This window comes from Trachinotus anak, unplaced genomic scaffold (genome assembly GCF_046630095.1).
Source record: "Trachinotus anak isolate AG129_WGS33_773 ecotype Australia unplaced genomic scaffold, CSIRO_AGI_Tana_v1 ptg000016l, whole genome shotgun sequence".
NCBI classification, from domain to species: Eukaryota; Metazoa; Chordata; class Actinopteri; order Carangiformes; family Carangidae; genus Trachinotus; species Trachinotus anak.
The window spans coordinates 20872134-20898383 of record NW_027273867.1 but is presented as its reverse complement, the minus strand read 5'-3'; the positions used below and the strand labels follow the sequence as shown (position 1 = coordinate 20898383).

Below are 26250 nucleotides of genomic sequence, written 5' to 3'. Positions count from 1 at the left end.
CTGGGAGGAGACTCGAGGGTAGGCCCAGAACTTGCTGGAGGGATTACATAGCCCATCTGGCCTGGGAAGGCCTGGGGTTGCCTGTAGAAGAGCTGTAAAACATTGCTGGAGAGAGGGACGTCCGGAATATCCCGACTAGCCTGCTGCTACCATGAGATAACCCAAGATAACATACAGTATCTATACAGACCTTTTTCACAGCAGACATTGTGCAGTATATTTATTTGCACAAAATCATGGTCCTAATTCTAAGTGTGACATTCATCCCCACAATGGAATAAAACTTGTAGCATCCATAGCATGTAGCATCTAAAATGGTGAACAGTTTCCATAGATGTGAGGACTAAAATTACAACACTACACCTGTCACTGTTAGTACGAAATTACGTCAACTCATAAGTTAAGATTTACTGTAGAGTAACTTATTGAGTGTGTAATAATAGTGAATGGGAAAACAATGACTGAGTGAACAAGATGTGATTTCTGACTTTCAGCACATGTGCAACCAACATCATGACAGCTTCACTCCATTCAGGTGGACCAGTGAGCCGTGAATGTGAACCAGCATGCACAACGTCATGGTTCTGAAGCTGCCCTAAATGGATTGGAAGCACGTGTTAGTACCTGTGTTTGGTATGTATGAATCTATGACCTGGCTTATTATGAAGCAACTACAGTCTGTGTCTGAACATAATAAGAGTCACAAAATGAGCAAACACCAACAGAAACCACCTGGCTTATTTCTAGGTGATAAGCTCAACATGTTACTGCACCTCATGCTGTGTGTGTGTGTGTGTGTGTGTGTGTGTGTGTGTGTGTAAGCTACACAGCCGGAGTACCATCGCAAAATTGCTTTACTCAGCCAAATGATATTACCAGTGTTTGACAAAAACAATCTATGTTGAATGAACTTTCACCCTGAGTTCATGTTGATTACTTACACATGAGTGCCACCTCATACAGTGCAGATTGTCACTGTAATACTGAAACTGACTCTGCGCCATAAAAACCTACAAACTCAAATACATACAGTACATAATACCAATGATAATTTTGAACCACACTCCACCACGCTCTAAGAGCAACATGGCAGATATGCTCTCAGCCTGAGCACATTTGTGTGTGTTATCACTTTCTCATGCAGCAGGGAGTGTGTTTACCCAGCTATCAGGAGAATTAGGAGAAACTTTAACTTCCAAAATTTACATGAATAAATCCTTCACAGCACGAATGTGAAAAATATTTCAACACTCTGGATAATTAAGCTCGACATTGCAACATTGAGCCACCCAGCTAAAGTGTACTGTTTCTCAAACTGTGAGTTATGACCTGAAAGTGATTCTGACAAGGACTAAGTTGTATTTTGTATTTATCAATTAACTACAGCATCTTCAGCTGAGCTGTTTTCAAAACTCCATCAATCTCCAATATGGCTGACAAGTTTTAAAAATTAAATTACTAGGACAATGCTCCACCTCAACACCAAATGATTTCATATAAACAGCTCTTTTACGAAGAGTACGGCTCCAAGGGAAAATGCACAATTATGACTTAAATCTTGATTTGGTTGCATATAATGATTTTGTATTTATAAGGATCAATCACTCATCTTTGGGAACAAAGCAAACAGTCAACCTGCAAAAAGGTAACACATGATTTGGTACAACAGAGCAGGTAGTCTGATTAAGTCATTATCATCACATAATGATAACGTTCATAATTCATTCTTCATCATTGATGAATTGTAGTTTAAACTCTTTTAAATTTATGGACAAGATTTTTGACTCTCTCTCTCTATGCTACAGTATCGACATTAAAAAAAAACATCCCAGTGTTTTCTCATTGCTGGCCACCGGATGGTGTCTCTCAGAGGTAAAGTCTCACTTTTGTCTGTGTGTTTGCTCGTTTGGCTTCAGCCCTGGCGACAGACTGCGCTGCCAACCAGCCCACCCACACATCACCGAACTAAAGACTCTGTGCCACAGCCCGGTCACTAATTTATGTTCTCAGCTAAAATAAAAGGAAAACAACACCACATCTAAGGAAGGATAAAACCTCCCCCTCACTATTCATTGACTGTTTTTTGTGTAGTCACTGATTTGTGTTTGTAAGACTTTGCCTGGTTACTCACTTAGAGGTGTGCAGCCTGAATACTAAGTAGAGGCTGAAATACAGCCAGTGCAGGGACAATGTGTTCCAGAGTTATATATTAGTGTAATCACATTATTTTTCCTACAAGACAGCAAAGCATTACTGTGCCAGTGTCAGTAATTACACTTATTATGCTCACTGACAGACAGAACGTTAGCAGCGTTACATTCTTTAGTCTTTTTAACCTCTACACCAATTAAATCCATGAAAAGACTCATTTTGGCTTCAACTGCCGTCATGACGAGGCAGTTTTTTGTGGAGCTTCTATGCCGCTATAAAAAAAATCATTTTAAATAGAAGTAAAATAAGGTAATAGAGAAAAGAATAATGGCCAAAGAAATAAAACAGGCAGGGCAGTAACTAATAGCCCGAAATTCAATAAAGGAAATAAAAATGCAAAAAGAGAAAATGAATCAAATCCACCTGAAAACAAGAGTTTTTAAATTCTGATTAATTCAGTTTACAAATTAAATTGAAAAGAAAATGTGTCATATAACTTTATGTCATTTAACTAATTATGTCTTGTAACTTAGACACGGGAAGCATCTCGGTTGTATGGAACAACATGGAACACAGAAACAAAGTGGTAATACATTTTACAAAGTCTACCAAATTAGCCTTGCATAATTGTTTCAGATAACAGACAAATGTAACAAGTTAAGTGTTTTCCTTAACTCAGTAAGGACATTTACAACCTTGTTTGGCCAATGACCGTGATAACTCATGCTTTTCTGTTTTTCTTTTTTATGCAGGCTTAATATTGTTTTGTAGGGGTCTGCATACAGAAAAAAAAACTTCAGAATAGTCATATGAATGAGCCATGAATGAAAATACACAAAAGGCAGAAACATTATAATCAGTGGAGGATCAGTGAGTCAGAGGGATCCAGACACGCTCCACTGCACTTCATCTTTGGATGCTGTCCTCTAGTGTCCAGCATGTATACTGCACCAACTCCTCTGACCTGAATCACTGACATGAACCAGTAGCTGGATGGGACACCTCTTATCTGTTATCAATGGAAACACTCAGGCGATCTTTATAATGTGGAAACACCTCAAAGTGACAGGAACTTCTCGAGTGAAAGTTGCATGAAGGGAAAAACAAAACTTTGCTCTACTGGCACCTCGGGGTCCCAAAGATATCCTCCACAGTAATAAAACTGCTGATGCAAGCAGCCACAGTGAAGACTGTAAAATGCTAAATCAATAATGGATCTACAATTCAATGTTCAGACAAAAATTGCACAAAGTCCTACGCTGAAAGCAGTGCTGAATAATTGATTGGAATCTGTGATATGTTTTAACTTAAATGTTCCCTGAAAGCAGCACGAACTCAGCGACTATAGCCTGAACTTTAAACCCTTATGTATGACACCTTTCTGTACAATTTATATTCAAATTAAAAGAACCAGTTTAAAATATGGAGGGAAAAACTTAAAGAGAAAAATGTTGATATCTAATTCAGGAGAAGAACAAGACCAACCTCATAGTTACCACAATGACATGAAAGAAGAACCGTCTCAGTTAACGAAACAGAAAATACTTAAATTGTTCAGTGTTTGGTGAAGTTAAACAGCCTTCAGCAATGTTCCTGGATCAAATGTGGAAAGATTCACTGGTACTGCAATAACACTGTGCTCCTCTCCCACACTGTGAAGCATGAAGCAGCATGAGTCAGAGTTTCACTCCAAGAAACAGGGTGACAGATTATTAGTTCAGAACCTTAAAAAATAGTGTAAAACAAAAGCTGATTTTGTTTTGTGTATTTAGAAACTAACCACAGATCAAAAACCCACCAGTCTTTGTGGGTACTACTGTGTACATACCATCACTATACCAGAACTCTGCCAATAAATACTTACTGATGCTTCTAACACTGTAGGACAGATGATGACCTGCACAGCTGTACCCAACTAATCATCTCCTTGATACCTATGCAGTCAACAGTCTATTTTCTGTAGAAAAGATATGTATATGTTTCAGACGTCAGTCATAACAGGAACTGGAAAAAATAAATGAAGGACGTCACACATCACAGACCTGAAGGGTTACATAACAAAACAGAGTGCAGCCCTTCAAACACCTTTCACCATCTCGACCAGACGCAAACCAGGAAAAGGTAAGACTCCAAACTAAAAGATGAAAAGGTTTGTGAGATACTGTATTACAAAAAGGCTCCATAAATCAGGTGGAATAGCATTAAGCTATTCTTTAACAAGTTTACAGACATTCTAATGCTGGACAATAGGATGAGGAAAAACAAACTACATTCTAGTCCATTTTTGGTCTGAAAACAAACATCCCAGTACCTGAATAACATCAAGTCAGTTGCCTGGTTGTCTTACATCTAATGACTTTGAATTGCAACTGGTATCTACAAAGTCACAACCACACCATAGAAACTAACAGCCACAGCATGATGGGGATATTTTTATTTTTGTTTTTCTCTCTGGACAGAGTGACCTCAGAGACATAGAGAGGACGTATCATTTCAAACTTCTTGCTGGAGTATCAGGTTAACTGGTTTAGCAATGGAAACAATGAAACTTAATCTTTGTGCATTTTCAGTTTTATTTTTGGTGGGAAAAGTACTTAAATCCCAGTCAATAAAGGCTTCATGATTTTATGTTTGCCTAGCTCTAAAGCACCTCATGGATTCAATAATTCACAGATCATCGCTCCCTGCTGTCTGTTATGAGCCATGGCGATGACAACATGTGACACAATGTACCTGTATCATTCACTCCTCTCTTCTTTACAGTTCTACTGACCTGCGCATTCAAACCTATGACTGTGTCTTGATTTCCAGAAGCACTTTATTGTGCTTATCACCATCGCTCTGCACTGACGTCAACAGAGCAACAGTCAAGAGTTGCAGTTATCTGATCAACTTGCGTGTTAGACAGCTCCAGAAACCTTGACACAGTCTTAGTGACATGTTATTTAGTGTAAGTCGACACCGCCTGCCTCTCAAATTGTCAACAGCTTGATAACAAATGGTCCTGTCTCCATTTCTTGTGAGATAAACCTGCAGATCGAGACTTGTATGCGTCTCATAAGGCTAATGAATCAGGCCAGGGCTATTATGGCAGCAGGCCAAAGAGACAACACTGATACAGTCGCCTTTATCTAATATATGTGATCAGACGTTGGCATCTGTTCAGGTCTAGAAGCAGCAGAGTAACACAGAGGAAGTCATTAGGAAGACATTTAATTGAAAATATTCCCATAAATAAATCAACCTGACTTTATCCCACTGTCTCCCAAATTTTAGCTCTAAGTGCTTGGAGTCATACAGTCTTGCTGCTGTAGTGTGTGCAGAGACAATAGCACCCTGTCACACAACACTACTGCAGTACCCCACCCCACCAAATCAATATCCGAGACGACCAGGGAGGGGCAGGGGGAAGATGAGGTCGTGTTGCTGTTTGTGGTCCGAAGAGACAATCTGAACTCAACGCCACAGAAAGTGCTGAGCCAGCGTGGGTCGCATCATCTGAGCCCTCCCTGGGTTCGGAGAGCTAACGGCGGTGGAGGAGAACCTGGAGAAGCTCTCTAGTGGATGAACAGACACTCCTCACAGTTTGAACCCCCCCAGGAGACATGAATCAACATAATGAGAGGTGCTAATGATATCATCGCACAATGCATCTCTTTCAACTGCCTACAAGAGCCTCTCAGGCACTGTATAGTGCCTATGCAAATTTGAAACAATACATCTAGACGTTTCTTCTGAAACAAAATGGAAGTGAAGGGTTTTTTGAACACAAGTATTTCTTGAAGCAGAATATAGCTTCTTATAGATTCTGTTGTTAAGAAGCAGCAGATGATCATAATTTTAAGGTTGGCAGTGAGAGCAGCTGACTGCGGCAGCATGTGAACCACAGAACAGGGCCTCAACAGTTCAGATGTAATTATGATATGAAGAATAGTAAACATGCTGCCACATAAACCCATTAAAGTTGAGTAAATGTTACACTAATGCTTAGCTGAATTTAAAGTGCACTGAGGAAATGTGTGTGTAACAGAAGACATATTACTTATATGAAAGGGCACAAGACAATAATCATGTTTACACCCTTGAATGAAATGAGCCCATCAATGTGTCCACAGCCAGACCCACAAATCAACAGCAACAACCAGTTTTGCCCATAATACTCATAACAATCACCATAACCAGGAGAACATCATAACACACATGCCAAACAACAACCAAAGAAAACATAGGTCACACAGGCAAATAAATAGCATAAAAGTATAAGAGCACAAATGATTAGCAAGCAAACACCAAGGTATCAGGTCTGTGGGATGATAATAAAACAGCCAGCAGGTCGTTATTTTAATGATTTTGCAGAGAACATAAACACACAACAGAGCCAAGACACTGACTCATAATGCATAGTAGCATATGCAACTAATCTTCAGCTAAGTAAGTGGATGATGAATAAACTCAAAAAAATGCCAGAAACCACAACAACAACCACAGATCAAACAAAATTATCACATTTACAAATGTTCACAAAAGCCATCCCAAAGCGGAATGATTCACTGTTGACAGGAGAGCTTCCTGATGAAATGCTACATGAGCAGCAGCATCAACGGCCAGTGTTAGTAGCGGCGTTACAACCGAGTTTGCAAACGAGCACTTCAACAGGGACACAAAGAAAAAGAGCAGGCAGAACCCAGAAAGACCATCTCTGTCAGTTCCACCTTCATTTTCTTTCTGTGTGAACTTCGTACCTGCGATGCGGATGACGGCCCTCTCTGCTGGGTCCAGCACATCTCCAGAGGCCGACTTGGATCTCTTGATGCGATGGTGTTTGGGCAGGTTCCAGGGCAGCGTGTCTCCGGGGGACGGAGAGCAGCTTATCGAACTCACATCGCTGGAGCTCTCCTCTGATGCAGCCCTGACCAGAGGCCTCCGCTTGGTTTTGTCCTTCACCTCCTGCATTGTCTGGATGACATCATGAGTAGAAAATGTGAATTTACATAATGTCACAAACCAAAAGCAAAGAAGAAATTATAGATAGTTTCTGTTATTTCTTGAAACTACTCTGTATTGGTTACTATATAATGAAGATGCAACTAAGGCTATAACTAATTAATTATTTTCTCTTTTTACTGATTAATTCTTCATCCCAGTTTCTCAGATTCCAAGTTCACATTTTAAATGTCTTGTTTTATCAAACCAACACTCAAAAACCAGAGATTCATCTTACAATTGTATTAAACAGAAAAATAGCAAACCGACCAATTGGTTATCAGTCGCTGATTATTTTTCTGCCAACTGAATAACAGATTAATTACTGATGCTCTAACCACAACCACCAGATATTAGCTAGTTGCAAGGGCCACCAAATCCTTGTAATTTCTGAGAGCCCCAACTGAGATCTTCAGATTCTGATTTTGACCAAACAACAATCAAAATCGACCCAAATGTTTAATTGAAGCATTAATTCCTCACATTTGAGAAGCTGGAACCAGCAAAAAATGACAGAAACAATAAAATAATTATTAAAATAGTTGCAGATTAATTTGTAATGGACTGACTAATCAATTAACCTACTTATGGTTTTATTGCATTGATATATCATCACAGTAGAACAGCAGCTACACCAATACATGAGGTAATGTACGACTATAAACCAATACTAGGGGCATACAAATAAGTCAATAACAGGAAAATAGAATTTATAAAACTGTAAACATGACAAAGGTTTGGTAAATCGTAAATAGCTAGCTAGCGTTACACTTTATAACGTCAGAAAGAATCAACATAAAAGCTAATACAGCTGTTGACTCCATTTCCCATGTTGCTCAACTCTCTGGTCTAGCTTCAGAAAGGGTTTTGGGACCACGAAAAAAGTATTTTTCTGACAGTTGGTCAACTTTAACTAGGTCTTTGCGGACTCATCGTCTTCTAGCATGATTTTCTGTAACAACTTATTTCTTGGCCGCCGGACGGAAAACTCCATTTTGGGTCGTTAGCTTGTCGTAGGCTATAGCTAATGTTAGCATCAGTCAGAAGAAAACAACTGGACCACCTGTACAACACCTCCACCTGAGGCGACAAACAAGGTCAGCAGCGTCCTCAACGTCCTCTAATGTATGGAAGTATAGTGATGACCAAAAATATGAGACTGCAAAATAAATTCCAGTAGTTTAAAAATAAAAGCTGACAAAGAGCAGGATTATCCTAAAAATCAAAAGGTGTTGACACCAGCGTTGTGTAAATTACTTGAAAACTAATCAATTACTAATTACTGATTGAAACAGTAATTACTGAATTTTAAATTGTAATCTCTTATACTACTGGAAATAGTATCCCAGATGCAAAATGAAACTGGATCTGAGTCTGCCCCAATATGCTTCCACATCTGGGCAGATTATTGTTTTACATCCACAAGATTTTCTGTGTGTGCACCAGAATTGGCCCAGATGTGGAAGTAACATCTGACAATCACGCTGTATATGAGCCAGCTTTGTTCTGTGGGATCGGGCATACTGTATAAGAAGATTACTATAACGTTACTAGACAAGTTACTGCACACCCACTAGTCCAGTGGTTCTCCACCTAGTTGCTCAGGCCAGTGCAAAGGGTCACAAGATGAGGCTATGGGGTCGTGAGATGATTAATGGAGGAAATTAATGGAGAGGAAAGGAGAAACAATTACTTAACAATTATAATTACTTCAGTGAAACCGTCTGAGAAGTTTAGAGGGAAAACATCTCTTTGGAGGAACTAGTCAAGACAAGACAAGAGGCCACAACACTTGCTTTTATATGAGGGATCATGAGCTAAAAAGGTCAAGCACCACTCATACACACTTGTAAAACTGTACTTAAGCACAGTGCAATGAATGTAATTAGTCTCCACTGATAAATGATAACGTTGAATGATTGCCTGGCCATATGTTGGGGAATCTATATTTAGACCTGTGCAGCAATTAGGACAAAAGCTCAGTGTTGCTGCTCAGTGCTCTGGCTGCTGTCTGAACAAAATGTATTTTTCACCAAAATCCTAGAGGCCTGACTCATTCAGGGAGCTGCTGGGAGGAGCAACGCAGGTGCTGCTGATGCACTTAACAACGTCACCACGCTGCCAGCTTCCTTTTCTGTTGAGTCACCATCCAGCTCTCAGGATGCTGTCCACAGGGGTGCTGCTTGCACCCGCCACAGCCTCTCTGATTGGACAGCAGCAGGCAGGACTAAAGTCCCAAGAGTAATGTCGACAGGGGATCAGCTTCACATTCAGGTTATAATTTGGCTGAATCCTATTTTTCCAGTTGTTGCTGTTTGCTGTTACGACTACAGTGCTGCAACACTGTAGGCCTATTTTATTTCTTAATAATTAAACCTTTATCTAATTCAGAGAGCTCAGTCATTACTGCAGGGTGCACAAGGCTTCCTCAGGATTAAAGGGAGTGTGAAACTGAACATCTGCACATAATGACACAAAGGAAAACTTGTGTTTTGTTAGTTTGAGATCAGCTGATCATGCCATGCCTCAATATGTCATAGACAACCTAATAGCAGTGTTTACCTCTGAAAGTAGAGCAGTAACACACTATGCTTTCCTGTGGCAGTTCATTGATTGATCTAAATGGAACTGTGGGCATTTGGCCACTATTTGTCCGGCCAACCAATTACTGGTGTTTGGATTCATGTTGGCTTCTAGTATTCAGACTTTCATGTACAAAAAAAGATGCAGTATAAATACTGAAGGCCAGTGCAGGCTGAGCTGTTTAAAAGGTTAGAGCCCCATACAATAAGGGAGTCATGTAAAAAATTCATAGCTTCTAAAATAGCCCTCCTCAGAGGGAGAGACCTTAAGATTGCCACTGAAAGCTCTACGCATATGAATCCTACTTGTATAGCCTCAATGTACTAAATCCTCTAGTCGTCGGTGTGAAAGTGTGTGTGCCTTTTTGATCTCTCAGGCTCATCATCATCTCTCTGAATTAATTATTACTGTACTGCAGAGCACTGATCTCTTCAGGACTACTGTGTGCTGACGGTATGGCAGTGAAGGCATCTGCTGCGTTCACTCCTGAGACTGTTCATACACATAGTAAACATCTCCACTGACATCATCACCTCTGCACTCCTGTCTCTAAACTATTACTATTCAGAGGGGCATTGCTTTCTTGAATGGCCGTCATCCAAGCAGGCTGAAAGCATCAGGGTGATCCGTAGTTACCAGGCAACCCTGGAGGGCATTAGAGAGCACGCTCCTGAAGCTCTCCGGACTTGGAAATGGAAGAAAGTTAAGTGGTGTGTGCTGGTATGAATAGACTGACAGTGTCTGAATCACTCCAGCTGACGGACAGAGACTCTCCTCTCTGTCTCACCCCCTCCAAACTGTGAACAGCTGATGGACCTCATTAGGACTGGATCCGTTGTCCATCAGCTGACAGAGAAAGTTGTCAAGTCTGGATCCCTCCCAAGGATAAAAAATAAAAAAAATAAAATGAAAACATTCAGGCTCCTCGCTGCGTCGCATCACCAACACCTGGTCAGGATCGAACCTGAGCCGCAGTGAGGACAGGCCCGGATGCACCTGCTGCATGACAGGTTAGGATGATGCACACACCTTCGCATGTTCTCACAGGCTATTGGTAGGTCACCTTATTTTTAATCTGCAGCTTTTAAAAATGACATTAAATCATGTGACTAACAGCGTCGGCGATGCGGCAAAACAGGAATTATAAATAATGTGCATTCTTGGTTTACTCACGCCAGAAATATCCAGGATCACTGCTGGTTTGGTTCCAGGTAAACAATCGCAAAAATCCGTTTGCTGCAGCTGCACCGTCCGCGGATTCTTCTCATTTAGAGCCGCTCAAACTTAGAGAGCCATCATCCTCATCCTCCTCCTCCTCCTCCTCCTCCTCCTCCTCATCCGCAGCGGCAGTCGCGCCTGCGTCCTGCGGTACCGTGGCTGTGGGATGTGGATCCGGTCAGACCTGGACTGATCCGGGCTGCGAGGCGAGCCGAGAGGAGGAATCTGCGCCCTCAGGCTGCAGCCTGCAAGCCTCGCTGCTACCAAGGTGTCGCTGAACGGCAGACTCGCTTCAGGATGGAGAAGAGAGCGCGGGTCTGCTCGGTGCGCATGTGAAAACTGATCTCAGGTCAGGCTGACTGCAGCGTGCGGAAGCAGGGGCTTCTTCGCACGCCAGGTTACACCCTGCACACTGAGTTTGGTGATTTAATGTAGATCTAAACTGTCAACAACAACAACAATTTTGTCGGCTGGTTTTCAATGAACTCACAATTCCAGTTTCATACATTGACTTAAAAAGTGTTGGCAGCTAAACAGTGTCCATGAAAACTGAGCAGCTCCAGATTCAGAAAAAGGCCATGAAATGTGGCTGAAAGCTCTGGAAACAAAATGTAACTGGACCTTGTTGAGTTTTTTTTTTTCATTAGGTTTAAATATACTGTCATTATGATGTCTATAATTTGAATAAATGCACAAAAAAGTAGCTGAAGTGATTAATAATCATATAAACATTCAGTCATTGCTGTGACCTTTAAATGTAGAATTAGGTAGAAACAGCAGTATGAGAGGGGGCTGTTAGTGGCGGTCCAATGTTTCCCTCCCACCTGACCTCTGCCTGCACTTTACACTTTGATGCCATAAAAAATGCAAATGAACCGCGACTAAGCAGGAAATCTCTTCCGTTTAGTCTCCTCTCACCTTGCGACTTGTTTATTCTGTTTCACATTTTCAGTTTTGTCTTTGCTCCAAACGGTTGTACTGAGTCAAATTAAAAACTGTCGTGCTGAGCCTTTACATAATCACAACACCATGAATGATGGATTGCTTGTTTGTGTGGTCCTACTACATTATTAGTCTCCCACATGGAGAATGAATCAATGGGCACGGAGGAGTCGGGGGGGGCTGGGGGGGTGTAGTATTGGCTCAGTCCAACACTGAGCCCACTCTTGTGTTCATAAACGATGCGTGCCATGAGTCCTGAATGCCGGTGTCTCTGCCAGCTCTGTAGCTATTGTGCTCAGGGTTTAATCTGATCAACCAAGTGCTTCATGGAACCAAGAGAGAGAGGAGGAGGAGGAGCGCTGAGGAAGGTGAAGGTGGCTCCAGGTCAGTTCAGACATGTTTAATGGCTGTGGTAATAATCATAAGTCATTTTTGTATGAACAGTATATGAACCCAGTCAGTGGGCAAACAACACTCCAGTCAAAAGTGTTCAACTTCAAGTCACTGTTGCCGAATAAGGAATGCTGGAAATAAGTTGTAGGCCCCCTACAAGAACTGTGGGTGTTGGAAAAACAGAATGAGAAAGATGGAGTGAGAGAAACCACCGACTTTTAAAACCTTTTGAATAACAAGACTGTCACCACTAAACGAGCCGAGAGGGAGCAGGGAAATGTCGTGTGGTCCGACTAATGAGCTGAAATCCAGCTGAAAGTGTCCAGGGAAAACATTTATAGGATGCTTGAGATATATTCACAGTGTATCTTAAATTCCACATCAAGTGGTTATTGTAAATTAAATCTAAAATATTTTAATTGTGATAAAAGGTATTTAAAGTTAATTTAACAGAACTATGTAGAAAAAATATACTGCGATTGCTGAAGCGTTGCCCAAAAAACATTTTGTTTTGCCAAAGTAACACATTTAGTATGTATGTAACATATAATAATTAGAATTATAATAAGTAGACCTATAATGAGAAGAAGCACATTTGAACTATATTTCTTTCCACCTGGACAAAAGTCAACATTGGTCCGCTGCTATCGTAGCCACAGTAAATAAACAAAATACAATATTTGGCAAATTAAAAAGCAATATTTTCCCTGTTAACTGAACTAAAAGTGTAAAACTCAGCATGCATTGGTTCATAATGAACAAACAGCTCAAATCTAAATAATAGTCCCTGAAAAAACAGCAGTAAGACTGTAAAACTTTGTGTTTGTGTTGCTCCTAAGTGACAACAGAGAGCATTACTGTGGTGTTTTGTTTGAAATGGTCCCTGAAATATTTTAAAGATCTAACAACTGACTTATTAAAGCAAACAAAGCAGAGAAACTGGTGCTGAAATGTAGGAAACACAACCTTTTTTTTTTTAATGACGCTCAGTGGAGAAATATTCCTCACCTCCTGTGTTCTCACTGCTCTCACAGTTTCCATCCCGCCTTTCAGAGGTCGTCTCTTCCTCTTCCTCACCGCTGGACATGACGGAGGCTCCGGTCCAAGGGCCACAGACTCCTTCACCACCGCTTCCTCTGACTGGACAGAAGCAGCTGGCTTCTCCTTGGGCTTTTTCTTCCTCTGAAATGACAGGCTGCCTTTGAGTATTTCACATTTTTGTTTACCTGATATAATCAAAGCAACGTTGTCCCAAACATTTGATCACGTGTAAGCAGCTGCCTTTCTGACATACAGATTTCTTCATTAGTTAATGTTTGAGTGGTGAGTTTACATGAGGTTTAAAAGCCAGAATAACAGTAACAGTAACATCCACCTGATCCAGGTGCAGCTGTTATTCCACATTCAGGTCCTTTTTCGAAATTTGCTGTGAGGAAAATTCACTCTCTAATCAGAGATCTCACAATTAGGAAAAGCTTCCTTATTTATTGATTATGACTAGTGAGTCATGTGTCAGCAGGTAGGAGGAGGAGCCATGAACTATCAGTCTTTTCCTTTACAATGAATGAAGTTCTGTTGCATCTGATCATGCAGTAATCAGCAGTTAAGAGGTTCGAGGCGTGCAATGTTTTCCTGTAAAGTCCGTCATGTTCTGTGAATTAAAACTAAAGGAATGCATGAGTGACGTTCTCATTGTCAAAAAATGCACAAGCCTCTCTTTCATTCAGCTGAAAATCACATGCAGTCATCATGAAATCATTCACATTGTGCACGAGCAGTGACACATGAAGACGTAAGGCTCTGCTGTAACCTCTGAACCACCAGCCGACGCAGATCACGGTGGGAATATTCATGGACTCCTTCTCACAGCCTCTTATCGCAGTTCCCTGACCCTCTGTTGATCCCTAACACACCTGCCCATTCACTGAGAGGACGCACGCTTATAGTTAGTGTTTATCACTAGTAGATTTACTGTATGGTTATGATTTCCAAACAGCCTGATAACTTAAGGCCACTGCATTATGTTGGTGGGTGTGTGTAGCTCTGTTCCTCACATGTCTCTTTGTCCGTCCCGGCCTGCTGCAGAAGGGAATGGACCTTTGTTGGGATGTTAGTGCCAAACAGACAAAGGGCTCCACTCATGGAGCCATTTCAGAGAGTCTCTCCGACTTATCACTGACAATAACTGCACAGTGCTTCTCTGCTGTGTAGCAACACTCATACTGACTGTGCCAAAACACACAGAGCAAGGCCAGGACAGTTACAGATCTCACAGGAAAACACCAGCCCACTTGTAGGACACTTAGTAATGGAAGTGACATAAGATAAAGCTGCAGCTGCTCAGCAGTGATATTACATAGATTATATAGCAATGATACAAAGAACATCCTCTGCAGGGACACTAGATGGAACAGGAGGAGGGGCTAAAGCTGAAGAGGTGCCATCACATAGGTGTGTTGCATTGATATTGGAGCCTATGACTTGTAAGCTGTAGATGTTGCATATTGTCTGCAGCTTCATTGGTCAGTTAAGAAAAAAACTGTAATTGCAAAGATTTCAATTGACTAAGTGTTGGAGAAAGGACAATGTTCTTTGTTTTCTGCTTCAGTTAACGCCAGTTCCTCTTGTGTTTATAAAGAATCACTGTTGCTCATGCTGGAAACATTAAATGCATCACTTCCTCTTACTTACTGAGACACAACATCAGATGTAAAAACAGGACATAGTGCAGGTTGAATCACTACTCTGCTACAAAGATCAGCAACATTACGTTCCAACATGTTTTAGTCACGCTGGCAGTGTGACTCTGCCGGTCCAGACTGAAATATCTCAACAAGTACTGGATGGATTAACATGACAGCACTTTGGTGATGGCCTGAATTAACCACTGGTGCCACCACGAGGCTGACATTTGTGGTTTTGAGTAAGATGTCTTCACAGCTATTGGATGAATTGCCATGAAATTTGGTTGCGACATAAAAAAAAAAATCACACAAACCCTTTCTGTGTGTTGCAGTCAGTTTATCAATGGAAATGTTGCTGCCCTGCTTCAAGAGCTAATTCCAGGCAGTGTGTGAATCTTAAAGCTTCAAACCTTATTCATAACATCCTTCCTGATGCAACATCCAAACACTGTGAAGCAGACGAGGATAAACTGAGGAATGTAGCATTTTCAAAAAGGCACCAATTATAGCAGAGTTTGAGTGAGAATGTGCTGAGGTTTGTCTTTGCGCCAGGCGTTGGCAGAGACATATAATCATAATATCATAATGATAATCATACCAAGAAATAATCATGGTTCAGTACTTTGAGTAAGTGATAATAGATTTGTTCAGCTGGCTAGATGTGTATGCTGTTCAAGCTGTCAGCAAACTCAGTGCTTCACTGGAAAATGCAGGAGGAGGAGGACCTCTGAAGACGGAAGCAGGCATTACAGGCTGATATGAAGTGTAGATGTGATAATGAGAGCAGACTGCACTTCGAGGAATTCAGCTTGGTTATACAGGAATTCAAGGCATGAAGGCTTCTTATTTTTCTTGCAGCTTGAGGAAGTTGTTAAAACTCACAAAACAAAGTCACTCTTATGAGATGGAGTTCTCACCTGAGTTGGAGCTTTAGATTTGGACTGCTTTGCCATCACTGTATGGAAACAAACACATTTTATTTAACAAGGGACAACAACATAAATCCTGAAGACGTGGGTTTGTGGTAAAAGTGACACTGCTTTAAAAGTGTGCACAGTGCAGCAGAGATGACAGACATGTGCTAAGTCATTGTTCACTGCAGGTATCCACGTGCTGCTCGCAGTGACACGACGGTTACCATGACAGTGCACATCACTGTGACACGAGCTGCATCTTGAGTCAAATCATGTTACATTTATAATGAAAGTGCAGTTTCACATTCTTACATCGATGGAAAAGTACATCAGTGATGGCTTACAACTGCATCCTGAAAATAAAAACTGTTTTATTGCACTTATGAGCATGAAAGACCCATTGTATCCTCTCACATGGGTTACAGCACATTTAAACAGGGACTGCTCCAACCACAAAAGCAGCCAGAGCCAGCAGGAGCTGGCAGTTTGTGGAAAATGTGGATCCTGCAGCCTTGGAAAGGAAACACTAACAATTTACAATTACCACACTTGGGGGAAAAAATGCATTTCCACTGAGTGTTCCACCAAGTGAAACTGACTTGAAGTTAAAGTTTGCAGTAAGCAGTGTCTGTCTTGTTGTGAGCATATCGCAGGCCTCCACACACCCACAGAATCGGGGGTGGGGCTGAGGACCCACCTACCTGCCAGGTACCTCTCCAGGGAGGGCGAGGAGCTCTGGTTCCAACTGTAGCAGCAGAAGAAGAAGAGCCAGACCAGGAGGGTGGCCAGCACCAGGGCTAGGACCCAGAGGAGCCGGGCCACAGCTGGGTTGGTGACAGCCCAGGCTGTCAGGATATCCATGCTGAAGAGGCCGGTCAGCACACACTGCTTGTTTTCAACAGAGCCTCACTATCTAGTCAGTCTGATCCCCAGAGTGTGACTGCAGCAGAGCAGAGCATGAATGGGCTGCAGCGGGCCGGGTTTAGCCACGGTGCCGACAGCAGCAGGAAGAGGCAGCAGCCGGAGCAACAGCAACCACAGATGGATACCAGCTGTTCCAGAAGGAGCCCTGCTCAGACCTCAGCCCACGTCAGCTCTGAGTGTGCGTAAGCATGTGTGTGTGTGTGTGTGTCTGTTGTACTTTAATGAGTCCTGCAAAAGTGCGTGTGTGTGTGTGCATGCATAAGGAAAACAGTTTGGAGGAGTGGCTTGGAGTTACAGCGGCTGCCATAGCCGTCAGCCACTCCCAGGCTGAACATCAGAAGGAATCCTCACATGGACAAAGAGGCTGAGGGGTTGAAGGACAACTCAAAAATGCACCTGGGGCACTTTCCCCCCTTTGCCTGAACACCTGCAAGCTGCACTTTGTGTAATGATAGTTAGAGAGGCATGATTGTCTCCTAACTGCATTTTGAAGGCGTGCTGGAGCTGCCTGTCATTCCTTTGCAGGCATTATTTTTGGAGTTTAAGCTTAAGCTGGTCAGACCATTAACATGACAAACACACATTCACATTTCATAAAGAGTCTACCAACGTCAGTAGACACAAAACTATTTACCAAACTGGTTTTGAATAAACCCTGTTCCTAACAGCTGCATGTTACTGTAATTAATGTCTGTACTGAACACTGGTTTCACAACACATTTACACAAATCAAATATTTGCTGAGTATATGCTGACAATAGAACAGTCTTCGCAGTGTCATTCAATATACAGGAATAAGGTGTGGTCAAACAATGAAGTGCACAAGCAGAGAAAACCACCTCTGACTGACAGGTTGTAAAAACAGAGTTGAAAACGGTCCAAGAGTGTGACTGATGCATGATCAGGGTCCTGTGAGTTCTGCATGCACAGAAAACTGAATTTTTCTTTTCAATTATGAAATCTTTCTCCTTCAAGTCGAGGCTGGTTTCAGGACGGACAACCTCAGTATCTATCTAGTGTTTTTCAGTTCATGTACACGTCAGTTTGACCTCTGTCTGTTCTTATTTTATTGACAAATAATACAAATATTAGATTCAGACACGGAAAGGATTTACAGTCTGACAGATGGTGGAATGCTGTATATTTCTGCAGAACTTCAACAAACAAAAAAAATGAACCAACGGCGCCATCTCATGGTCAAACATTACAGGAGGAAACAAATCACTTTCTCTTTAAGAGGCAAAAAATGTTTAATGTAAAGTTATGACGTTGTTGTTGGATCTCTGCTTCCAAGGTACCTCATAATCAAAGCAATTCCAGATTTCTGATAAAAAAAAAGTATCACAAGTGATAATAAGTTAAATCAAGCATAGCTACCTCCACTTGGATGTGCAGTTATATGAGAGGAGTGAATAAACTAATAAATTAATCTGAACAATAAAAAGCCTCAATAATATCCTAAGATTGTTCTGCATCCGCTTGATGCTGATTTCCATTTTAGTAGAAGCCAGTGTCTTGAGCAGCCCAGTTTGGTGTCTGAGGAAATGGCAAAAGAAAACATTAGAAGAGGTGTAAGAAGAAACACTCAAACTTCTTGATCAAGGGATGTGATCCATAATTAGACATCCACCAACTGAAAACATCTGCCAGCCTCTGTCTTGAAATGAGTGACAGGATAAAAACAAACTACGTTAAATTAAAATCATGATTATTTTTTTACCCAAGATGAAATGTTGTGTGAAGCTGTTGAATTTGAACTAGCGATGTGTTTTCACATTACAGGCATAAAGCTTACTAAAAAACCTCAGGAACTGAAACTCTGCTGCAACCAGAGGGAAGTTAAGAAGATTTCTGAAATTGCATTTTCACATGGATCCATCAGAGGGCAGCAGGACTGTGGACAGTGGGCTTAACATAGACATGACGGGCGAGCAATGAGAGTGCAAATAACAGACAGTGGTTAACTTTCTGTATTTGTACCTTTAAATACAAACATGGAAAATGCTTGTTTGGATCCAGTGTAAGTACAAACAGAATAAATTAATGTTTGAAAAACTGACTATAATTTAAAATAAATCAAGCTTTGAGCTTCTGTGGATGTGTGACCTGATGGGATGTTTGTATTGAAAGCTTGGTTTAATGACAAAAAAAAAAAAAAAAAAAAAACAGCATAATTTATAGTATTAATATCCTTTTTCCCTGAACAGTAAATACTACCAATGGGTGAAGAGTTCACATCTGTGTGTAATGTTTAGTACTGAGTGTACCTCGTTCCTGTTGCTGTGCGCCAGCCTCTTCTCAATGTTCATTGCCAACATTTGGCTGCGGAAGGACAGACTCTTGGTCTTCTCAATCACCTGCTGGTACGGCGACACTGCGTTGTTGCCCATCACCACATGACCCTGAGAAGCAAATTTTAAAAATTGATTTATGTGAAAGAAAGACTTTAAAGTAGTAGAGCACTGCCTGATTTAATCCTGAGAGCTCTCATGCTGTCTCCAGTCTGACAACAGGGAAATAAATGAATTAACACAGCCACAGTACATTACTACACAGATTAGTGGTCTAGTCAGTGCTGTTTATGATAGCATCAGTGATTTGAAGCCCGTCTGAGTGAAGGTGGATCAGTGAAAGAAGAGCCTCACCAGTTTGGAGTCGATCTTGGCATCAAGTCTGGCGTTACGGATGAGGTTGACGATCCACCTCTCCGCCTCCTCAGGCGTCATGTTGAGCTTGTCTGCCAACATGCTGAGAGGAGAGAGCGAGGGAAGAGGGGGGTATCTCAGTTAAGTAAATATCCTTTGGGGTAATCTAAAGCCTTCAAAGCTCCCTCTTTAAAGTTTACTGTCGACTAGGCTTGGAAAAAAACTAGGAGGACATGAATTAAAATCCAAAAATGAGGAGCACTGAGGAGTAAAATTAATGCACAACATTGATCATCTGAGTGCATTAGTTTCAAACATCTTTTCATCACTTTTTCTCATCTTCTAAAAGACAACCGTCCTTTCACAAAGAAAAGCCCCGCACACACACCATATCTCATAAGTCTGCCCATTTCAAAGAGGTTGTACCTGATGCTGATACACTGATGAATTCGACAAAATGTCTCAAAGATGAATAGACGGGCGTTCTCAATGAAGTCCTCAAGGCAAGCGACCAGAAAGAAGTCATTCACAAGAACCTGAAGGAAAAGGAGACCAAAGAGCTGTGAGTACTCACCCGCTCATAAACAAATCATTCACATATAGAAAGTGGAGACAGACTAAAGAAAAGACCAAACGTTCTCACAGTTAATTGTTCAGGTTTCTCTGCCAGCATGAGGCGACTTTCCCAGTAAACAGGGTGTCTTCTTCCAAATATATGAGACAGAATAACAAGTCTACATTTGTACTGTCAGGCACATGAGACGGCAGCTATAATTTCCAACCATAACCATGTTTTACTGGAATGATAAGGCTACTATAAGCACACTTGAGCACATAATAGCACCACACGAAAACCACATATGATGTGCAGGCAACTATTTCCTGTGGTTTGGTTCTTTTACTTTACCAGCCTGCCAGAATTCCCATCATCCACCCATACATTAAAATTTCCTGGTCAAAACTACACAGCCTCACAGTGTAGAGTCCTTTTCTTCAGGCCGTTTTGTGCTTGGTTGCTGGTTTGGATGACAGGGATTTGTCTTTTTTTTTTTCTAACAGCCAATTCTTAAAACACAAGATATGGTACTTAGTTTACAGGCTGTACGACATCATCATAAGTCATATTTATGCATCAGTACCCTTCCAGATCTATTCAGGATACCTGCTGCACAAGGTTCCTGTGGTGTGAAGTTTGTATCGTGCTGTTGTTGAGTTATTCAAAAGAACGTTTTTCTACAAAATGGTGAGACAATGTTCTGCCCATATGAAAGGGAATATATATTAATAAAATGTGCTTTTGAAGTGATTTGAATATGTACTGTCACAAACCAAGATGTTAACACATTCCTCCATCACTGTGGCCAAGCTCATGTTAAAGATAATGTGGAAGCAGACAGTCACTGTACATGAGCCATGACGTGATCACCAGGCCTGAGCCTAACGAGCCTAACACGGCGTTTTGTAGGAGATTATGTCGGGACGTCTCGATCTGTGATTTTACAGCAACGATCACAGTGACATCAAATAGGATGTTTGGCCTCAAATCTCCACAAGAGCTTAAATATATGAATACATTAGTGTCTAAGAATATATTCTTTCTTTATTTCATAAAGAAGCTGTTATTGCGAAAGAAATCCAATCATTCAATACTTTTTTGAGGTAAACACAACCCCACAAACTCTAGATGCCACAATAACCAAGAAATACTCCATTAATGTACGAGCCAATAAATTAATTTTATGTCTTGTGATTGAGACAATATTGACTGAGACTGATATTACTATTTTACTTTATTCAAAAAGTTCTTTAAAAACTGCAAACAGCAAAACAAAAACATCATGCGACAATGGTTGTACACTAATTAAAACAAATTATTGATCTCTCGAGAAAAAACAATAAATTTAAATTCCCCTCAGTATTCAAAGCCAGCAAAAGCCATGACAACAGGATGACTTAATGAACCATCTTCATTCTTCCGTCAATACGCTCACTCTCTGTATCTGACAGCTGAGGTCTATGCAAGCACGGCACAATTTACACAAGAAGAGTAAAAGCCAATGGATGAGAGTGCTTAGAGGATGTGCAAAGTGGTCCCCAAACACAACTACAAAACTGCAGTCAGGGGTTTCTAAAGAGAAGGCAACCGAGCCCCAAATCTGACAGCTGTTCCGCTTTGAAAATCAAACTGAATAAATGTAAGAGCCAGCAAATCAGGCCAGACATGGATTTGCTGAGGTTGAATAGCTGCAAAGTTAAATGCCTGGGACTCAGGAGATCAGAGCACCATGGCTAAGAGAAGCTTCATATTACCCTTCAGTCCCAGGAGACTGCTAACTTTTGTGGGGCGATTTAGGCCTGTGCACCATGACAAACGCACACTGTCAAGCAGGGAAACTGAAGGGGGAACTTCTTACCGACTCACACTCCCTGAGCTTCTTCTGGGCGCTGTCGAAGTCAAAGTTCACATAGAGACACTCCACAAACTCTGTGATTGGGTCCTTGTATGTGTATGATTCCTGTGGGAGTGATGGACAATTATTCATTATTCACAGGTTGACTAAATCCTTGAGGCATATGAAATAAGACTTATTCCTCTGACATTTATTAACCTTACCTGTTGAATGACTTTCACCAAGTCCTTGAGCACTTGTCTGCGCTTCCGTACATCTTTGTTGGTGATGACTGCAGTTGTAAGGTACCGTAAGATGTGTGGGCACATTGTCTGGATGGCATTCAGGTACCTGACACATACAAAGGAGGCAAACAATGGCATCAACATTAGTTGCCATGACAACAGGTTTGCGTACCATCATTCTTTTTACTCCAAAAACAAAATATTTAATTTATGCTGTTAGAGGGTGCAATTTTTAAAAAAACCCACTGTGCAATATATTGTGAATCACAAATCAAAATACATCCAGGAAGGAAAATAAATTGACCATTATTAGTTGGAAGGTCACCTTGCTGTTTGCCTCTTTATCCTGATGTTGTTTGGCTATATTGAAAACACAGTGACTCACTGAGGCTGGTAGAGGAAGAGCTCAATGATGTTGTCCCTGCCTTTGGGATGGTTGAAGAAGACAAAGAGGGACCAGTGGATGAGCCAGGTCCTCTGCTGGAGTGACTGGAGCGGAGAGCTCACCGACTGAAAAGGAAAGGACACAAACAGTCGACATTTGAAAATGTATCAATCTTTTTTTTTTTTTTTATAAACCATTGACAAAAGCTCAAAAAGTTGATTCTTTACACTGTGATTATTGAGGCAAATGAACAAAAAGCAGGTCATTCCTTCAACCCTCACCTTGGTGCATTCATGTCTTTATTTCAGTCAAGGCTCCTTGGTAGTGGAGCTACACTATAATTAAATCCACTTTACTCTTGCTGACATGCAATTTCCCACTTCAATTTACCTCAAACTGTGAATGCAATATCATGTAGCAGCAATATCTATCATAATATGCTGCTTGAACCAAATTTAATTTTTTTTTTAATACATCCCTCCTCTAGTCACTAATGAACAGGGCAAAGTTTTGGCAACAAAAAAAAAAAGAAAACCTCTGACATGCCACATCCAAAGTTTCCTCTTAGTTACTCTCTTACATTGTTGTCAATAGTCTCTCTTAGTCGAGTGAGATCCTCCATGGCTGCTTCCCAGTTCTGCATCAGGATCTCAGAGGCCAGTTTCCCCCACAGAGAGCTCAGAGCATTCCTGTCTGTTGAGGGAACCTGGGCAGAGAGCAACAAATACAGTGAACAATGCAGACTGATCAGTATTTTTAAAAAAGAACATTTCTATAGAAAGGAGAAAAATCACTAATCAATCTTTTTTTTATTCAGCTGTGGCTATTCTTACCAAGACGCGGAAGAAGTAGAGATATTCAGCAGCCCCAGAGTAGTTACCGCACTCGTACTGGAATTTGGCGTATCTGTACAGTGTGTCCAGGTATTCCTGACGAAACTAAAATATGAAAAGCAAAGGCAATAAAAATGTTGATTATAACCATGTTTAACAAGGTTAAAAACTCACTAATAACCAATTACACAAAAGTAACAACTGACTTTCAATGAAAGGTTTGTTATTTCTACCTGCAATTTAGCCAGTAAACACTCATCAGAAAAGCCACAGCAAGATATTAAGGTCATAATGAAGGTGACTTTAAACAGTCAGTAGCCCTGGAGTGCAGTCATAATAACGCACTGTTTTTCAAAATGCTAGTGGCTTTGCTTTTTTTGTACCTCAAAGAAAACTAACATGAGAGGCTGCATGGATGACAGAAACATGGATGATTAGTGGATGTTCTGTCATCTTTCATCTTTTTAGGCAAAACAAAGCCTGGTCTTTTTCTTTGTGCCGACATCCAATCGCCTTTAAAGTTTCCTGTACCAACTAATCACAAAGAAGAAGAAGAAGAAGTGTAATTTATTTAATTTAAGATTAAATTTAAAAAGGTGAAATAATAAACCACTGGTAGAAAAGTTGCAACTAGTTACTCTGATCACAGTGAGTAATGATTGGTGGGTGTTGTTGGATGTTTTAGGATTCTGAGATTTGAGTAACAGTTCTGCTGGCTCACAGTGGCAGCTGGTTGTCATGGAAACAAAAACACACAGCATGCTACCCACTTTACAAGATTAAAATGCAGTACACTTTTTTTTTTTACCACATGAGGAATAATGTCAATACACTGTAAACATTTCAAAACTTACATTATGTTTCTCTGACAGATAGTCAAACAGCATCCTCCCATCTCTGATGAAGAAAAAAACAAATCATCAATAGATGGCAGATGAGCCTTTTCAAGCCCACAGACTTCATACTACTTTCATAATTATAATAATGTCAGTATTATATTAAATGAGCAGAGTATTTGAGATTGATCTGACCTTGTGGACTGCATCTGCCGAGTGGTCTCTGGGTCTTCAAACATCTTGACAATGGGCTCCGTCTCTGACTGGAGCTGCTTCAGTTGGGCCACCACAGTACTCCTCTTCTCCCTCAAGGCTAAAACATGACATTTTCTGTCAAACCTTTCCATAATACACTGCTAAAAAGTACATGTCATATGTCAATAAAATGTCAGAAAAGTCAAGCATTCAGCCCTATGACTATGTGAAATACATTGATGATAGTACTGTGCATGAGTTTTAGGCACTTTAGATATTTCAATTCTTATCCGTCACACATTTATCCCATCAGGTGAGTCCAAACATATGGCCCCCACAGAGCCCTGATCTCACCATCAGAGTCAGTCTGGGATCACATGAAGAGACAGAGGACAGAGACAGAGACAGCCTGAATCCACAGAAGAACTGTGGGAAGTTCTCCAAGATGACGGGAAAAACCTACCAGCAAAATATCTTGAAAAATTGTGTGCAAGTGTACTGAGGAGAACAGATGCCACTTTAAAAGCGAATTGCGGTCACGGCAAATATCGGTTTGATTTCGTTTTTTTCTGTTTACTGCACTTTGTATGAGGTTAACTGTAAAATAAAACCTATCGCATTCCTTCTAACAGCATTCCCACTTTACTTGTAGTGCCTACAACTTTTGCACAGCACTATATAACTTATTGTTGTTTAGAACAAGTTGTCAATGTGATATCTCTCTCACAGTGTGGGATTTCTTTGTCCGGGTATAGGTTTTTGTACACATCCATGGCGAAATCCACCATGTTTGTGTCGCTGAGGAGGTCCAGCTTTCCCTGAAGAAGCTCCTTCTCATTGTAGATCTGTTACAATGAAAAACACACTTACATAATTACATAAATACTTTGACATATTGCATCACATGCACACAAATGACCAAACAGCTGCACAGAATGAAGCACAACATAGACATGAATGCTGCCCCTCCTCCTTAATCCTGTGTATCCCCTGTAGTAGCTAAGCTAAATGCTAACACACGCAGTAACGGCGATTAAAATAGTTAGCAAAGCCATAAAGATACAACAGCAGTCATTCCTTTCCGCGGTTATTTTCTGCTAATGCTACTTAACCTTCCAGTTAAGACAAAAATTAACATGTAGTTGAACTTGCTCGTTGACTGGCTATCTAAAGTGACTGCTAGCCAGCCAGCCGGCTGGGACGAATCATCATGTTTTCAGCTATAAACGCCCACTAATAAATAGCTACGTTATATTTTGGCGTTATACGATGAGAAAGCTGATTTACCTCTTTCACAGACAGGAACTCCAAGAGAGGAAAAACCAAATGCCGGTCCAGAAAATGTGCTATCTTGGTTGTCAAATCGTAATCCGCCATCTTGGCTGGCTTCAAAATGAAACTTTATTGACAAACAGAGTTACGTCATCTATTTCCCCCCGGTTTATATTTTTGGTTGGGGAGCTCAAGTTAAGACATTAGCAAAGTTTTAACTGCACAGGAAATAATAACGAAAAATGTGTTAAATGGTCAAGGCTGAAATGAAAATAAGCACAAAGGAACAAAACACATTAAACAACACAAACTTCCCAGAGACATGAAGCCAGTATTATCACTGTTTATTGCATTTTTTTATACCTCTTTCTAAATATATCGTACTAACCAACATAATTAGATATATTATCAAAAGACAAACAAGATGTAAATTCACCCAAAATGATACAGATAAAAATATAGATAAAATAGTTTTTCAAATTTGATATCTGATAGATAGATAGATAGATAGATAGATAGATAGATAGATAGATAGATAGATAGATTTACCACGTCACTGTTATATTGAATGAAAGTCCTTGCCAACCCTGTCTTGTTAGTGGGGTTTGTTATTCCTACATTAGATGGTTTTTGTGAACCAGTAGCATCAAAGAATAA

General features: G+C 40.8%; 2 protein-coding genes and 1 long non-coding RNA gene across 5 annotated transcripts in view; 1 reads left to right on the top strand and 2 right to left on the bottom strand.

The window, feature by feature from the left end:
* Window positions 1-16729, bottom strand: part of pleca (plectin a) — a 102826-nt gene extending 86097 nt beyond the window's left edge. For 2 of the 3 annotated variants that reach the window (XM_071500105.1, XM_071500106.1), the window contains exons 1-4: window positions 16570-16729; window positions 15872-15909; window positions 13279-13452; window positions 6894-7107 (exon numbers count right to left, since the gene is read on the bottom strand). In XM_071500105.1, the coding sequence (XP_071356206.1) occupies window positions 6894-7107; window positions 13279-13452; window positions 15872-15909; window positions 16570-16729 (586 nt within the window). Of the gene's footprint in view, window positions 1-6893; window positions 7108-10890; window positions 11019-13278; window positions 13453-15871; window positions 15910-16569 lie in introns of those variants that run through there. The other variant, XM_071500107.1, reaches the window with a different exon arrangement.
* On the top strand, window positions 8148-13437 carry LOC139633966 (uncharacterized). The gene is made up of 3 exons (XR_011693871.1): window positions 8148-8231; window positions 9179-9408; window positions 13305-13437. It is a non-coding gene; the product is annotated as an uncharacterized lncRNA (long non-coding RNA).
* Window positions 16730-17916: 1187 nt separating the features above from the next.
* On the bottom strand, window positions 17917-25768 carry eif3eb (eukaryotic translation initiation factor 3, subunit E, b). The gene is made up of 13 exons (XM_071500138.1): window positions 25609-25768; window positions 25049-25166; window positions 24322-24439; window positions 24145-24187; window positions 23291-23395; window positions 23038-23163; window positions 22458-22582; window positions 22052-22178; window positions 21852-21953; window positions 19864-19973; window positions 19438-19540; window positions 19060-19194; window positions 17917-18328 (listed from the first exon to the last, which is right to left on the bottom strand). Exons 1-13 carry the CDS (start codon window positions 25696-25698, stop codon window positions 18290-18292), a joined length of 1341 nt encoding a protein of 446 aa, XP_071356239.1. The 5' UTR covers window positions 25699-25768; the 3' UTR covers window positions 17917-18289.
* Between the last annotated feature and the right edge of the window lie 482 nt (window positions 25769-26250).